Genomic DNA, 16,177 nt, shown 5'->3' with positions numbered 1-16,177 from the left:
TTATATAAAACCCATGAACTAAAAGCAAATGTTGACTGCTGCAAAACTAACTTCTCCCTGAATTCTTTGAAGGAATGAAGTAGAACACAACATATGTCAGTAATCCAGATTAGAACAGAGTATTAATATTTTTTCACTTCTGATAAGTCAGATCAAAATAGATTACATGTTAAGGTCTCTTGATTTCATGACTGCATAAAAAATTGTACTGTTTAAAGTTGGTGACAGAGTGGAGGATTTCTTCATTCCTGATTAATCATTGCTTTTTATTTGTGGTGGTGAGGGAAAAGTATACATAGCATCAATATTTAACAATAATAAAATGCAGTTGTTTTACCAGAGTAACGTGTAAGAAATTGATAGTTGGAAAAGGAAAGATAAATATTTTGACTGAGCGTTCAGCTTTGATTTTGTTCTACTCTCAGTTATTCTTTTCTGTACTGACCAAAATGTTTAACTTCCATCTATTACTTTTAATACATTTCAAGCACATCCTTTCTCCTTTTCTTGTTGATTGCTGCTCAGTTGAGTTAGAGCTTAGTGCTCTGCCTCTTGAGAGTTAGTTCCTTCATCTGTCGATGTTGCTATGCCTAAGAGGCACTTCTTCACTCTTCACTTACCCTTCTCAGTCAGAATTAAATGTTTATTATAATTAAAATGTTGCTGGATTAGTGGGAAGCTGTTACTGTTGAGATTGAAACATGATAACTACGAAGCGCTTTTCAGCACTGTTTTGTTAGAAGTAATGGGCTTTCTTGATGAAATAGGAAAAGGCAAAAGAAAACAGTAATATAATGAAGGTGTTTAAGAAGCAATCTAGAGGTGCAGGTAACTTGAAAACATTTTCTGCAGCCATTCTTGATATGGTCATGTGATTTTAGTGAAAAATTTCCTCATACAATTACAAAGTGTCAAACCCATTAATTTTTTTTAAAACATATTTTAAGTGGAAGAACTCCCTTGTGCCTAGTGGAACTAATGAAACTCCTTTTCATGTTGGTGCATGTGAGAGGTTTATTTTTTTTGTCTTTTTCAGCCTTTTTCTTGCTGCCCTGCACTTCACTTTGTACATTTGCATTTGAACTGTGTGTATGTGTGTGTGCTGTTTGATTCCCCACCACTCCCAGTAATTCCTGAGTTTTCAGCCTTTTGTTTAGGGTAGGAACTGGTGTAAGTGCCACTTTTCTACCCAGTTGTGAATGTATAAAACTTGCAATTTTCTACTTTTAAAGTTAGTGAGTGTCAGAGAAGGAGGGAACAGATTGCAAAACTAGTAAAGGCTCACTTTGCCTCATTTCTCTGTTGCAGTGTTATAAGACTACTGTAATGAATCCTGAATAACTGATGTGCACATGTGTAATACTGTAGTACTGTGGTGTTATTATGTGTATTTCAAAGTCTGTACATACTGAGTCTTTAGGATGAAGCTTCTCAAATTAAAAAGCATTTCCATATTTTTTTTGTAGCTACTCTTGTTCATTGTATGTCATGCTTTGTAGGGCTTATTACATTAGACCTTCTGAAGGCTAAATATTTTTTGAAGAAAGTCTCCATTTTTGCACTTGGTCAAGTGGCAGACCTAGCAGCTTTGAGAGAAAGTGGTGTGGGTGAGCTGTCATTGCTAAGTCTTGTTTGGAATAGTTCTAGGTGAGGGCCTGCTGCTGTTGGAGAGCACAGCATTTTGAGGAATAAACCTACAGTGTGCTTAATGGAGTGACAATATGAGATACGAAGTAGATGGCACTGAACTGACATGGGTAGTAAAAATGTTTCATAAACATTGGAAAGGAAAAGACTGGGGGGTTGGGAAGGGAAGCAAAAGAGTTGCTTGTGTCCACAGGGAAGGAATCTTTCTGCAGCAAAAACGGTTTGTAAAATCTGCAGTCAGCTGTTCTGTGTGTTTCCTCAGTATTCACTATACAATTGCATGTAACTTTTGGAAAAAATATTTCAATAAAATTACCTATCTGAAGTCATGGTAAAATTACTTGGTTTGCTTCGCTCCCAACCTAGAAGAAAGGAGTGACTTTTCAATTGAAAGCAGGTGACATATATGTGTTTAGAGATATCCTTTAAATGTACTAATAGATTAAACATTTTTTTTTGTTTGGTTTCCTTGCAGGGCTAAATACCACAAATTAAAATATGGCACAGAATTGAATCAGGGAGATATGAAGCCACCGAACTATGATTCTGGTAAGAATTTAATGAAAGTGAGTTTATTACTGGCATAAAAGCTTAACTGTGTTATTTTAAGCTGTTATGTTCAGCAAATGCTGAATTGATAGTATTGATAAAATAAGTCTCTTAATGGATCAGTAAGAATAGAGATAATTATTAAAGTCTATATTTTACTCTTGTACGATTAAAAATATATTCTAGTGCTCTAAGTGTCTATTAAGAAATCAAGTTAGTTTAGATTTTTTTAAAAAATCCAAACCTGAATGAGCAGACTGCTCTTGGAGAGAGTAGTTTTTCTGTCCCTTAGTGATATATATATATATTTTAGAACAGGATGATACTAGATTCACAGCAATAGAATCTGTTTATCTCTGGATAATTCTTCTGAATGAAATACATAGTTCATAATTTTTTTGTTCAATTACCTCAGTGGTACTTGAGGAAAAAAATAATTAGAGTGCATTTTAGATATAAGTGAGAGTTTTTGAATGGGAGATTTCTCTGTAGAATTCAAATTATCATTGGAGATGCATTTAGCTAATTTCAGTTTTTTTGCCTTGGTCTCTGGAAAGCTGATTTGTTTTCATCTCCTACTTCACACAAATAGATTTAAGCACTGAATTGGGGAAATTAAGAATTTAAGTTACTTCCTTTTATTCTTCTATCTCCCTATCCTTTGCTCTGGGGAAAAACAAGATAAAAACAAGGTACAGCGATCTGGCTAGTGGTCTAGGCATTGAAAAAATAGGTAATGTTTTTTGTGTCTCAGTCTCCTGATGCTTCTACTACAACAAAATTGGAACCACCTGTATGGAAAGGCAGAGCATAGAATGTCTGCAAATGTCATCTCTGTCACTTCGTTTATGCAGGGGATGGTCTGGCTGACTGTCATGGTGATTTCTTACCTCACTGGGTTTAGAAGATCATTGAAAGACCCCCAAACAAACAAAAAATCCAACCCCACACTAACTAGCACAGCTTTACACCAGACTTTTCTGGTTTTTAATGAGTTTTTTAGAAATTTTATTTCATACAATTATCAGCGTTATTTCCATAACTGGAGAAATACTGAATTTGGTGCTACTAAGTGGAAGACCTCAATCTGTATCTGGACCTTTAGAAAACTTTGTCCTGCTCATACCACAGCCCTAGATAGCCACGAGTTTTGGGGTTTTTTTGTAATTTCTCAGGATGCAGCTACAGCATGTTGCTCCAGTTTCCAGCTGAGGAATGTAGTGTGAGGCCTGGCTTGCCCAGCAGAGTCTAGACTGTGCATTAATTCTGCAAAGTCAACATTGTGGAAATACTTTAGTTAAAGTTCCATTATCCTCATTTATCCCGTTGTATTCTATATATAGCTATCAGGAATGTGTATTTTTGTTCTATATAAAATCTGGACTGATGACTTAAAATAGAAACTTTGTTCTAATGCTATTTTGAAGTTGTCTTTGCTAGATACTTGTGTGTCCATATGTTCCCCTTGCCCTGTCCCTCTTTTTCCTGTCCAGTCATGAAAAAAAGTCGAAGTGTTGTAGTAGTTCTTCCACATGGGTCCTTGTTCTTTTCTTTATGATCTCTTGGTGAGTCTATAACACAATTTTAGGAGAAAGATTTCAGTCTGCTGGTAAAGGGATACTTTAAAAATAAAATTATTTATACAGTTTATCTATTTATACTATATATACTATATATTCTGCTATAATTTCCTCATAATGCAAGTCTCTTCACTCTTATCTGTAAACCACTGCTACTGCTAGCAGTCATCATTTTTTTGGAGACTAAGCACAAGAGAATTCTTGCCTCTGGATATACTTAACAGTGCCTTCAGAAGAGCAGGTTTTGCTTTCAAAAGGAATTTTCAGGCAGCTTTACCTCAGTCATGTTTTAATAATTATAGACTGAGCTTTGGTAGCTGTGCATTGGATCCAGCTGTGTCCAGTTGTGATTGTAAAATGATTGTGCATTTAATTATTTCCTGTGGATGCTATTAAATAGATTTGTGAATATGAGATGTCTAAAATTCGTATGTCTCTCCTTGTGAATTCTGGGTAGTATTTGATAGCTTCTTTGGGTAGTTTGTGGGGCTTTTTTGTGTAGTATTAATTGAGTTGTTTAAATGTAAATTACTTCCTGATGAGAATAATAGCTTTCCCATGTCACGTATCAAGTTACTCATAGGAGAATACCACAGGTTTTTCTGGTTCTTAAGTCTTGTTTACACAGGAAGTTTGTTCATCTTTCAGAGTTTGAACCACAAGGTTTTAAAGTTCTGTAGAGGCTTTCATAGATAATAAATATATCATTTCATAATAAACCAAGATATTTTATCTTGGGAAGCATATGCATCTTCTTGAGGAGAGGAAAAACCCACCGTCATGTGCTGTGAAGCTATATATGGAACAAACATGTAGCTGTTGGTTGCCAGCATTCTGATAGTTCTCTTAAAAGAACAGCCACATGATTTTTTTTTTTTTTTGGTAGCTTTTCCCAGAGTAGTAACATTTGGTTACAAGTTTATGGTTGGGGAAAATGTGCTGAAAATTTTTCAACAACTTTTCAGGTTAAAAAATAACCTCTGTTGTTTGTTTGCTTGTTTCTACAAAACAAATACAAATAAGGATTAAATTGATGTAAGTAGATCTGTTGATTTATGTTGTACTGTCAAATATTAAGGAAATTGGGAAGTTGTAAACGAATATTGTGCTGCAGTTAGCAGTTAAAGATATTTGTATTCAGACTTAATGTGAACAATTATCTTGGAAGGCCAAAGCAAAAATTGTATTGCAGACTGACTGTCATTATGTGCCCCTAAAGGAGTTAGGAGCTTGCTCTCACATAGAGTAGGACTGTTTAGGAGTTAGGACTAGTGGAACTTGCTCTCGCAGAGTAGGATGTACCTGGAAATCTTTATGTGTATATAGTACTACAATTCTGTGCTGTGTGCTTTTTTTTTTCTCCCTTCATTATTTGCACTTTGACTTTTGGTATTAAACCATTCCCAGTCATTTTAAGGCAGATCACATTTGTCTTTTCAAGTACATGGGCATCTTTTATGCAAATAAAATAGCAGGAAAAAATGTAATAAAATAATCTTTTTCAGATGAAGGGAATGAGACAGAGATTCAGCCACAACAGAACAGCCAGCTAATATGGAAACAAGGACGACAGCTGTTAAGACAGTAAGTGTTGAAAAAAGGACTCAAATACTGAATGCAAAGAAAGCATCTGCTAATGAAATATGATGGTGATGGTATTGATTTATTTTTCAGTTATATTTTAATGAAAGAAAAGTTAGTGTGTGTGATGAAGTTCCCCCATGTCCCCAATGCTCATCCCCATGTCCCCAACACCCATCCCTGTGTCTCCCCATGAAGTTCATTGAGCTTCTGCACTGCTTTTCCTTGGGTTTTGAGAAATTTTAACATTTCATAACTTCAGATGAGAAGCCTTGTCAAGTCACAAACACCTGAATTCATTTACTTTTCTTTCATGGAGTATAATAAGCCAGTCTGCTTGGAAGAACAGTGGATCATGACACTTTACCATTAAAAAGCAAAGGACACAAGTAATTCTGCTAAGAACTGTGTAAAATAAAAACAGCTGGAGAAGGAAAATTTTTATTTTGGCTTGCTTAAGTTGCAGAAAAGACTAACATCCAGAAGTTTAGACTGGATGTTTTCTAATTCTCTGTTCATTTCAATGAAACAAAAGTCTCTTAATCTAAATTAATTTTTGAATTGTGATCATAGTAACTAAATTAATTGCCATGATTTTGGTATGTAATGAGGATTAAATGAGAGGGGACTGAGACAGTAAGGATGATTTGGAACTTATAATTAAAAGACCTTTTTCCAAGGTGTTGTTCAAAAGTTAAATTTGCTGGATGGCTTGTACAGGCTTCTCTTTTGCAAGAGCTCAAATCTTTGCCTGCATGTTCAATAAATGTACTCTAGAGTGGCTTTGACTTGGATCAGTGATTTTGAAGACAAGTCATTCTGTCTCAGTGCAGTTCATACAAGAATGACACACTGCTGAATATAGAGTCCATATTACTGACAGACTCTGTTTTGCATAGGTGACTTGTTTGATTTTTCTATAGCCAGCAATCAGTATTTCTCTCTTAATGTGGTTATGTGAATGATATTGTTAAATAATTGGAGGAGAATGTTCTTGCAGGAGAAGTGCATGTCCCTATTTTGTAGCAGCTGTCTCTGTAAAATAGTATTTCCCTTCTTCAGAGTTGTCTAGAATATTGACAATTTAATCAATTCACTGCTATTAACTCCATGTTCTAGAGGGAAGGATGCAAACCAATTTTTACTTTTTCTTTTTTAAATCATTATTTCCCTCCTGTTTCTCTCAAGGGCAACATGGCATATTGGTGAAAGAGCCAACTTTAAACCTACAGAGCTAACTTTGGGTTGTGAGGTTTCCGTACAACGATTTTTGCTGTTCAGTCTTTATATGGAAGACAAATTTTGCTGATCCATTGCAGAATAAAGGAAAGTCAAGACAAATTTTATCAAGCCTAGTCCATCATAAATAACTCTTACTAATAGCCACAGCTAAAGAATTTAGTTTCTATTCCATTTTCTAGGCTTCTAATAATGTTTACATAAGGAACATATCTGCTGCTTCTTTTATGTAGTTTCCATGTGTCAAAGAATAAAATGACCATGCTTGTGCATGGGACTGTGGTGATTTTTATAAAGCAGTTGTAAATATTTTAATTAAAACTGCTTTTCCATCCATTTTAGTAAATGAATGAATAACGTATTGTATAACCTCTGACTGCTAGGCTCTCTGATTTTTTTTTTTTTCTCAGTGACTGTAGAGGCTGGTACTGCAAGAGGCGATCCCTCTGCAGCTGGTACAGGATGATTTACAAGCATGTTTCACTAGCTCAGCACCATAGTTTGCTAAGCTAAGGGATTGAGGATGAGTACAGGGAGAAGTTCAACCAGTTGCTAAGCTAAGGGATTGAGGATGAGTTCAGGGAGAAGTTCAGGGAGGAATTTCATGTTTTGCAGAAGTGACATGTGCAGAGGAGATTAGCATGAATTCTCTTCCTTCAGGTATCTACAAGAAGTGGGCTACACCGACACGATATTGGATGTGAAATCAAAACGAGTGCGAGCTTTGTTGGGCCTCTCAAGTGATGCTTCAGACAAAGAAAACAGAAATCAAGAGCCAATGGTAAATGGCACAGAGGGCCAGATTAAAGAAAACGCAATGATCGGGTAAGCATCAAGATGACTTGGTTATAATTCTGCATAAATGCATTTTTGTTTACTGAGAAGATTTCAGGATTTTTTCCTAGTTTGAGATTAGAGCAATTCTAACTAATTTTATTATATTAAGCAATAAGTATGGAAGTAATTCTTTAAATTCATATGTTTGAAAGCACCATAATTTTTTTTTTCCAGTTGGATAGCAGCACTAAGTCAAATTAACCTCTTTTGAGATATGATTGCTAAGTGTTTAGAAGTCAGTGTTGTTTCAAGTTAATGGTTTGTTTGTATTGCTGGACACTTTACTGTGTTGGTTACAGGCTCTTTGCTCTTCTGGTCTGTGCTGACTATGACATGATAATCTATATAAGAGAAGGAATTTTTTTGCTAAATCTGAAAAACAAAGTCATTCATTACATTCTGAAACCTAAAAGTTTTTGATTTTCTACTGATAAATAGACATATGTAAATGTGACTGAAGTGTAATTTCTAATACTAGGGAAAGTTAGTCAAACACAGTAAAAGCTTGTTTTTACTTCTCTTAAGTAATATTAAAACTTAAGAGGTGTTTTTTCCATTTTCTTTTTTGCATGCAGAGTTTAAAAAAAAAGTACATTAATCTTAACTCTAAAGGCTTCAGAAAAACAATCTGTTCATTCTTGTTTAAGGTACTGTAGTTGCAAAATTGGAAAAATAATGAAAATGATGCAAAATTGTAGGAACAATAGAGGAGGTAGCTGTTTCTAGTAGTAGCACAGCTTTCCTCAGAAATACTCACTCTTTTTTCCTTTTCTATATTCATGGAGCAAAATTCAAGGCCTTTATTTTCTAAGACCTAATACTGTTATATATGCATCCTATGTTCTGAAAAGCATTTGCAGAATTTCATTATACTCTCCTGATAGCTGCAGCAACTTCAGGCCAACAAGTTACATAAGGGCAGAAGTTCATTGTTATGTAATTAAATAGAATGCTGTCAGATGGAAAACTTGAATGTGTGAGAAAACCTGTAAGCTACTAAAATATATTGTGTTGCTACGTAGTTGACAAGTCATGTCGTTTATGTACAGCAGCTTTGTTTTGAAGAACAAGGAATGCTTGATAGCTTGCAATAACAGTTCTGGTTTGATTTCTGGTGGAGGGGAAGTGTGTAAATAAAGCTTCTCCTCTTACACTTCAAAATTTATTTATGTCTATTTACATAGTTTTGAAGAAGGTGGGTATGTGTATAAGGTAGTTACTTGATGGGTGAAATACTGGGACAGTGGTTTTGATATAGCAGTTTTGGATATATTTTTATTTATTTCCTATCTGCTTGGTTTTGGGATAGATCTGAAATTAGGTTTAACACTTTGTAGTTTACCCCGTGGCTGAGGATATTCACTGATGGAGAAAAATGAATTCCCTTCCATTGTGGCTGTACCAGCTTGTCAGGTGCAAGGCTGCTCAGGCTGTACACTTTGAAAAACTGCACTTGCTTGTGATGCCTTAGATGGCAGACTGCATTATAGAGCTTAGGGAAGTGTTTTGATAACATAATAAACAAGAAGGGACTCCAGGGCTTTACAGTGGAAAAATTTTCCAGGGTTCTTGTTCAACATGGTCATGTCAGTCTTCAGGGTGATTTTGAATTTCTGGATGTCCACTCAGATCTCCCTCACTGGAAGAAAAAAAAGTCAGGATTTTACTAGAATTTCTTGATCAATATAAGTACAGGACTACCTCTCAATGCTGTGATCTTCTGGGTGCTTCAGTCACATTTCCAGACCACCTCTTTCAGTTTTTCTTTAAGGAAGCATTCTGTGGCTTGCTTCCTGCCAGAGACTGCCTGTTATTTAACAGCTATTTCATCTTGTGCTACCTCACTGTTTCTGTGACGTCTGGCACTGTTCACCTTCTTCCAACTGCATCATTACTTACCTCTGAGAATTCAAAGTGCAGCTTTGTGGTAGGTGCAAAATCAGTAATAACCTCATATTCACCTGTTACCTGCCATGTAATGCCAGCATAACTTCAGCCTATATAGAACAGCTTCTCTTTGAAAAGTATAGCACTGAATAGATGACACAGGTCTAAGGCAAATGGGTGTTGCTCCTGAACTCAGGACACTACTGCTGAACTCAACTGAAATTTTTAGTGAGTGTTTGAAACCCTAATTCAGCGCTTTCTTACCTCATTGACAGAACTAGGAAAAATTCAGGTGACTCAGCTAAATTCTGAGTTGAGGAAGGTGTATCCTTTGAAGCAACCCCACCAGCACTAGGCTGCTTACGAGGGCAAAAGGACTGGCACTTCCTTTAGCAGTCTCTTGTTATTCCTTGTGTGTATATAAAGGAAAATGGATTTGGGCTGCAGCAGGCTTTTACAGCTGGAAGGAGTGCGGTGAACCAGTGTCTGCAGTTTGGTAGTGGTAGAAGAGGAAAGTTATGGTGAGAAATTGGAAGAACAAGAAACCAAACAAAACCTTAGTGCAATTCCAGGAAGTTTAAGGACATATATGAGTGTCTGTCAGGACCATGAGGCATTGGGACAGCTGCAAACTAAAATGCAGACTGAAGACTCTCGGTGACTGTATGGGGTGAAACTGAATGGGCACAGTGAAACTCTTCATAGGAGAAAGCTTTGCTAGCCATCACCAGAGAAGCCTGTGAACTGCTCAAGCCAATGCAGTTTGGCAGATTTTCTTGTTCCAAACATATAATGAACATTGATGTCAAAGATTTGCTCTCAAGTCTGAGGACACTGGACAACCTGAAGATGTTTTAGTTACATTTGAAGAGCAGAGCACTGGGCAGAAAGTAATGCGTGAAAATGGATGTAGTCTAACAAGTAATACACCTCTGTTGAAGTGAGAAAAGACTGCTCATAGCATTTTTGATCTGTCTGGTCTTGGAAGAACTGCATAACGTGCACCCAGCTGTGCATTTTAAGTTTGTGTTTTAGAAAATTGTTTATGTGGAGTGAAAAATGTGAGAAACGGAGTATAGGACTGGAGTAAAGAGAAACCTTGGGAATGGGAAACGATAAAGACAAATCATAGGAGTTTGGAAAGAATGTGGATATGGAAAGAATGAAGATAATGTACAATAGAAGAGAAAATGGTACTGTGAAAAACAGAAGGAGTATGGATTTAATGATGCATTTCCAGAATAGAAAAAGGGAAGGCACACTAGCTTTTAATTTCCTTAAAGATTTCTCCACATAGCAGTGTAAATTGAAGAAGAACAGATTGGATGAACTGCCTTCTGTACAACTGAACACTCATGTGATAAATTCCAAAGAAAGGAGAGAGATGGTATTTGATGCTTCTATGCTGCCATATGGTTATCTCTTGGAGAGGAGAGAGGCAGTAATAACAATAGGAAACAGACTTCCTTTATGTTTTCATTATTTGTTTGATAGTCAACCGATACTTTCTTAGTGAAATGAAAGTGGTGGAACACAAAATAAATTAGTATTGCAAAAAGTTCCAGGGAAAAATGGAAGAGCTGATCTACTTCTCAACACAGTCTGATTTTAGCACAGTTTTTGTGAAAGTATATTCATCTGTGCATAGTGCTTTTTGCTGCTATTCAGCCTTCCTCAGAAATACCTTTGTGACTTGCTCTGAACATAGTGGAAACCCACACTTTGCTTATTTTTAGGTATCTTTTAATGCATTTGATTGTTTTAAAGGTAATTGCTGGCATTTTTCCTCTGACCTTGGGGATGTGTGAAGTGTATACTTCATGGTATGTAGGGAGGATGTTTTTCCTCTGTTCAGCTTACTACAGCTTACAGATTTTTAAGTTGTTACAGCAGCACTTGCCTATTATATGAGTTTTATCTTGTTGTCTGTCCTTTGTACCTATTTCAACAGCCGAGGTTTGGACACTCAGTGTTTGGGCTGCCAACACTGAGTTGAGCCTGTCCGTGGGAAAGGCTAGTGAGAATGTTTGGGGTGATTATTGTGAAGCTGATGCTGTTTGCTTTGGTATGTTGAAGCATATGATGGTTAGTGTAATGCAAATACTGAATACAATAATATTTATTTGCAGCAGAGGATATGTAGCTTGAATTCTGCTGGGCTCTAATTATTTTACAGAATTGCTGTCCGGTCCCTCATAACTTCTCAGCGTAGTTTTGTATATCCTAAATTATTGCAGTTACATCAGAGAAGTAACCCCTTCCTTTGGTACAGTGATGAACACACTACTGTCTGACTCTGTTTTAAGCCAAAGCAGTTTCTTTTCATCCTTAGGTGAAGTAGCCTCAGACTTTGTGTTACTAGCTGCTGCATGTTTGGCCAGACTTGTATTCTTACATTGCCTATTTATTTGCTGATGTACAGATCCTCTTGAAAACTTTAGCACTCAAGAAAGACACCATGTGGATTTTGAATGCACCCTGCAAGATTTTGAATCCATAAATGAAATGTTAATATGATAACGTGAGCTAGATATAGACCTGTTTTCACTTATTTCATGGAATTTAAAAGGGAATCAGTTTTCAGTTTCTTCAATCAGCTCACTTGCATTACAAAAGATAAGTACCACTTGGCATGACTGGACTCAAAAACAGATACTAAAATAATAACCTCATAATAATGGTTTAAATTCCTAACAATTGCAGTGAGAGGAATGGGTGCTTTCCCCCAACAAACTGAAACAGAAATGAAAGCTGCCTGCAAATGTAGCTTGTAGCCTTGAAAACACGAGAGTACTTAAGTATCTTTTAGTTCATTTATTACCTCATTTTTAGCTTTATCTTACTGAGTGAAACCTGAATAGTCAAATTAGTTTACCTTCTTGAAGGTGTGTATTTGACTACCATTTAGTATGAGTGGAAGCAAATATAATAAAGGAATAGAACTGGAAAGGAATGAGGATATACCAAACGTGCATATATATGCATAGATACAAATGTCTATATATAAAAATGGTATAGATTAGTTCTTGCTAAGGGTTTGATGATTAGAGCTATAAATAGCCAATAGAAACTTCTTAAAGAAAAATGGTCCTGAGTGATGTATCAGTCTCTCTCTAAACTTCCCTGCTGCCTTTCCGTTTCTTATTGAACTGCCAAGGGCTTCCACTGCCTATACTTTACTTGAGCAAAATGGCATCAAACCTCAGCATTTGAGAGCAAATCTAAAGACCATTTCAAAAATTAAAAATTTTGAAAACGTTATCTTTCTGATACACATCAAGTCATTCCAACTGACGCTTTAGTGAATGAACATCTTTGTATGCCAGAAGACCTTAATAACTCTTTTGCATCTCTAAATCCTATTAACACTGGCCCAAGTAATGAAAATGCTGCATACTGGCTGATGAATGTTGTTTGTTGAGTAGCTTATAAAATGGTTTATTTGGGAAAATACCTCTGAATTTATAAACCTCAGTTAATAGCTGTCATAAGAAAGATTTCCAAAATAGTATGCAAGTAGATGTTGAATTCAAAAAGGGAAAAAAAAAAACCAAACCAAACCAGTAAAGGGAATAAAGCAAATAGATTTTGGAATATTTTTTCACCTTTTTTCTGTTTCTCCCTGCCTCCATCTTGCAGTGACCTAACAGGCATTTCAAAGGTATCTGATTTAGACCAGGTCTGGACACTTTCAACAGGTGCACTAAAGCAGAAAAAAAAGTAGATAAATTGGGGTTTTTTTGTGAAGAAAGAAGTACAAATGCACCATGCTTTTAATAAGCACCATTCTATGGCTTAAGAGTTTGAGAGATGCTTCTTGGAAATGTCACATAAGACTCATGGTACAGAAAGAATGGGGAGAAGGAGACAGAATTGTGCAGTTGGAGAGAGAGAGAAGCAAAGAGAGGGGAGGTGAATGAAGAAATAACTTACAAGGGTTACTCTGGTACCTCAAATATTAGGTTTTTTTATTCTTTATAAAGCCTATTTGTTTGTTATATTATAGTTAGCTGACCAGATTTGGCAAGAGAAGTGGTCCTTGCTTTTTAAATGTCATTCCTTTGCGATTCCAGTTTGTATGCAAACCATTTTGTAAGTGTTGCTTACCAGTTGTAATACATATTGCACTAGTTTTTGCATTGTGTGGTGTGACTTCATAGGAGATTTCAAAGGTTATGACAGACTGTTAGCCTGGCCTGTGTTCATTGTGTGTAAATGTTGATCATTTTAACTGTTCTGTAGTTCTATAAATTATTTTGATATTTTCTGTGCTGCATTATGAAAGATTTTAGTGTTGAACATCTAATGAACTGTTCTTAAAATCACTCCTTATTGAATTTGCATGCATTTATTTAATGAGTACAGTTTGATAGAATTTAACTAGCCACATTGAAAAGACTTTTTTAAAACAACTTGTGATACCTAAATTCTGTGGGGAATTAATAAAACTTATGAAGACTATGCAGTAGCTATTTTGATAGTAATAGGAAACTGAACCAAGTAATATGGCTCAGGAAAGAGTATGGTAGAACAGCTCTGAATCCTGGGTCACAACAGGTTCTTTCCAGCTGTACAACCTCCCAGGAACATTTCTCAGCCTAAGCTGAACTTGTATTTATTTAACTTTATTGTGGTATTTCTTCCTGCTTCTGAATTTATCAATAAAATCCTGGTTTTATTTAAGATAACTTGTGTATGTCTTGGATAAAATAAACTAACAAAAAAAGCTTCTACTCTTTCCTTTGAAGCTGTGAGTAGGACTGAGCCAGTTAATGGCCTTGTGGTTGGACAGTTCATGGGAGAAGTTTGAGACTCTCTCTGGACATGACCACAGACTTTCCAGGTTATTATCAACAAAGGAGAAGGTAATGATAGAAATATAGAGTGTATTAGTTACAAAGAAAATACATGTCTATAATGTGACTTTAGTCTAAGTTAAACTTGACTTTGTGATTTGAAATGTTCTGGATCATGCTGGGAGCTGGAAAACAGCATCATCAGCATGCTGTTTTAGTTTCCACAAAAGAACTTCACCTTGCCTGTAGGTTATGGCTTCTGCATTTCACTCAGTAAGGAACAGCATTTGTGTTAAGATCATGAATATTAAATGTTGAGAGCAGATGTGTTCAGTCTGAGCTATACATTTTTTAAAGCTGGTAATATTTCAGTGTCAGAACCAACTGTGTTTTTTACACAAAATAGTGTCTCGAGTCCTGTTACTGAAGAGTTGTTATCGTCCGCAGAGCCCAGCAATGCCAGGCTTGCTGTATTTAAATAGTATATGTTGGATATCCACAAATCATTTTTTTTCGATTTCATGGGAAGATATTATTATTTTTAGTCTTAAAGAGGCCAAGGGGTTAACACAAATCTGAATAATTGAACAGCCTGTAAAATACAAATTTAGATGAGATTTTCACAGCCATCACAACTGCTCAGAATTCTGTCAGCTTCTCCTGAGGAGGAAAATACTCATGTGATTTCAGTTTCATGTTACTTTAAGGGACGTAAGTACTTCAGTTACCATCCCATTTGTAACAAGAATTATATGTTTTAAACAGGAAAACATTCCTTATCTTTGGGAATCAGAAGTTCCCTGTTTCAAGAGTGATATTCGCAAAATCTGTGCACTGCCCAGCTGTTGTAGTAAGATGGAAAACCCAGCAGCATTAGTCCAGCTGCAGTTACCTTCTGGCAGTGCTTATTGTTATGCTCACAAGAAGCAGTTAGTCCTGTTGTACCTAATTGTGGGTAGGCAGGAGTGGCAGGGTAATATCTCTGCCCCAAAGAATTGCCTGTCTACTTGGATAAGGCTACTGAAAAGGAGGATGTAATGGACAGAGTTAACAGTATAGTTAATGATAGAAGACACAATACTGTTTAAATTATTTTTGTTGGGTTGGTTAGGAGGTGTTCAGTCACCTGGGACGAGACCTTCAAGGAAAGAAGACAAAGGTGCTGGAGAAAAAAGCATGCAAAAGTGCTGTTAGAGCATGCAGCCGAGGAAGGAGCAGTGGGAAAGAGATTCAGAACAAGCAGCTGGGGAGCACAGGTTGAGGGAGGCCTTGCTGCAGTTTGGCTGCTCTGTGCTTTCTGCTTTGGCAGGTTCTGTAGCTTCTCCTGCTGTCTGGGGTTCTGGTTCATTCTTCCCCAGCTGGTTTTCTTTAGACAGTATGGCTGGGGAGGAAGGAAAAAGCTGCACCAAAGTTCTTGTACTTTGAAAATTATGTTCTTCATTAAATATGTTGTGATGCAGGACAGTCCAGAAAAAAGGAATTGTCCTTGTTGAGACCTTTGTAGAGTTTATGGTCTCTCTTTATTTGCAACGGGCCCTGAGCCTTGCCTCACTTGTGTTTGTAATACCACAGTTTGTATCAGTCTCCACTTTTGGAGCTTGATTCTATTGTTTTCACCCATTGATTTTTTTAAAAAAATATTCGAAGCTACAAAAGCCCTGGAAATGTCAAATTGCGTTTCTTTTTCTAAAATGGAATTTAAAATTATTTATTTTACTACCCCATCTCTGAATATATTTTTGACCCTTATACTTTTTTGAGTTTGTGCTTGTGAATGACCCCTAGGAGAAAAAATGGAAAAAAACCCCAGGAAAATTAATGAAGCAAGAAAGGTTGAAATATCCATCAAAGTACATAGCATAAATTAGCTAAGGCTAGACATTTTTCTTCAATACATTTTATGTTCTTCCAAAGTATTCATGCTGACAGCATTATCCAAAATACATTATGTTAATATGCTGCTAAAGGATGACAAATACCTCAAATTACTAAATAACCTTTGATTTGACTGCTAAAGTTTATTGGGGTACAGTATAGGAAATCAGCGTGTCTGTCAGCTTG

General features: G+C 36.2%; 1 protein-coding gene across 6 annotated transcripts in view; it reads left to right on the top strand.

The window, feature by feature from the left end:
* STRN (striatin) overlaps positions 1 to 16,177 on the top strand; it is a 68,115-nt gene that overhangs the window by 17,767 nt on the left and 34,171 nt on the right. For all 6 annotated transcript variants that reach the window (XM_064414769.1, XM_064414771.1, XM_064414768.1 and 3 more), the window contains exons 3-5: positions 2,123 to 2,196; positions 5,282 to 5,360; positions 7,257 to 7,421. In XM_064414769.1, the coding sequence (XP_064270839.1) occupies positions 2,123 to 2,196; positions 5,282 to 5,360; positions 7,257 to 7,421 (318 nt within the window). The remainder of the gene's footprint in view (positions 1 to 2,122; positions 2,197 to 5,281; positions 5,361 to 7,256; positions 7,422 to 16,177) is intronic.

Source organism: Passer domesticus, chromosome 3, assembly GCF_036417665.1.
Source record: "Passer domesticus isolate bPasDom1 chromosome 3, bPasDom1.hap1, whole genome shotgun sequence".
In the NCBI taxonomy this organism is placed as follows: domain Eukaryota; kingdom Metazoa; phylum Chordata; class Aves; order Passeriformes; family Passeridae; genus Passer; species Passer domesticus.
Note: the sequence above shows the minus strand (reverse complement) of the source record. Positions and strands in the feature narration are given on the sequence as shown.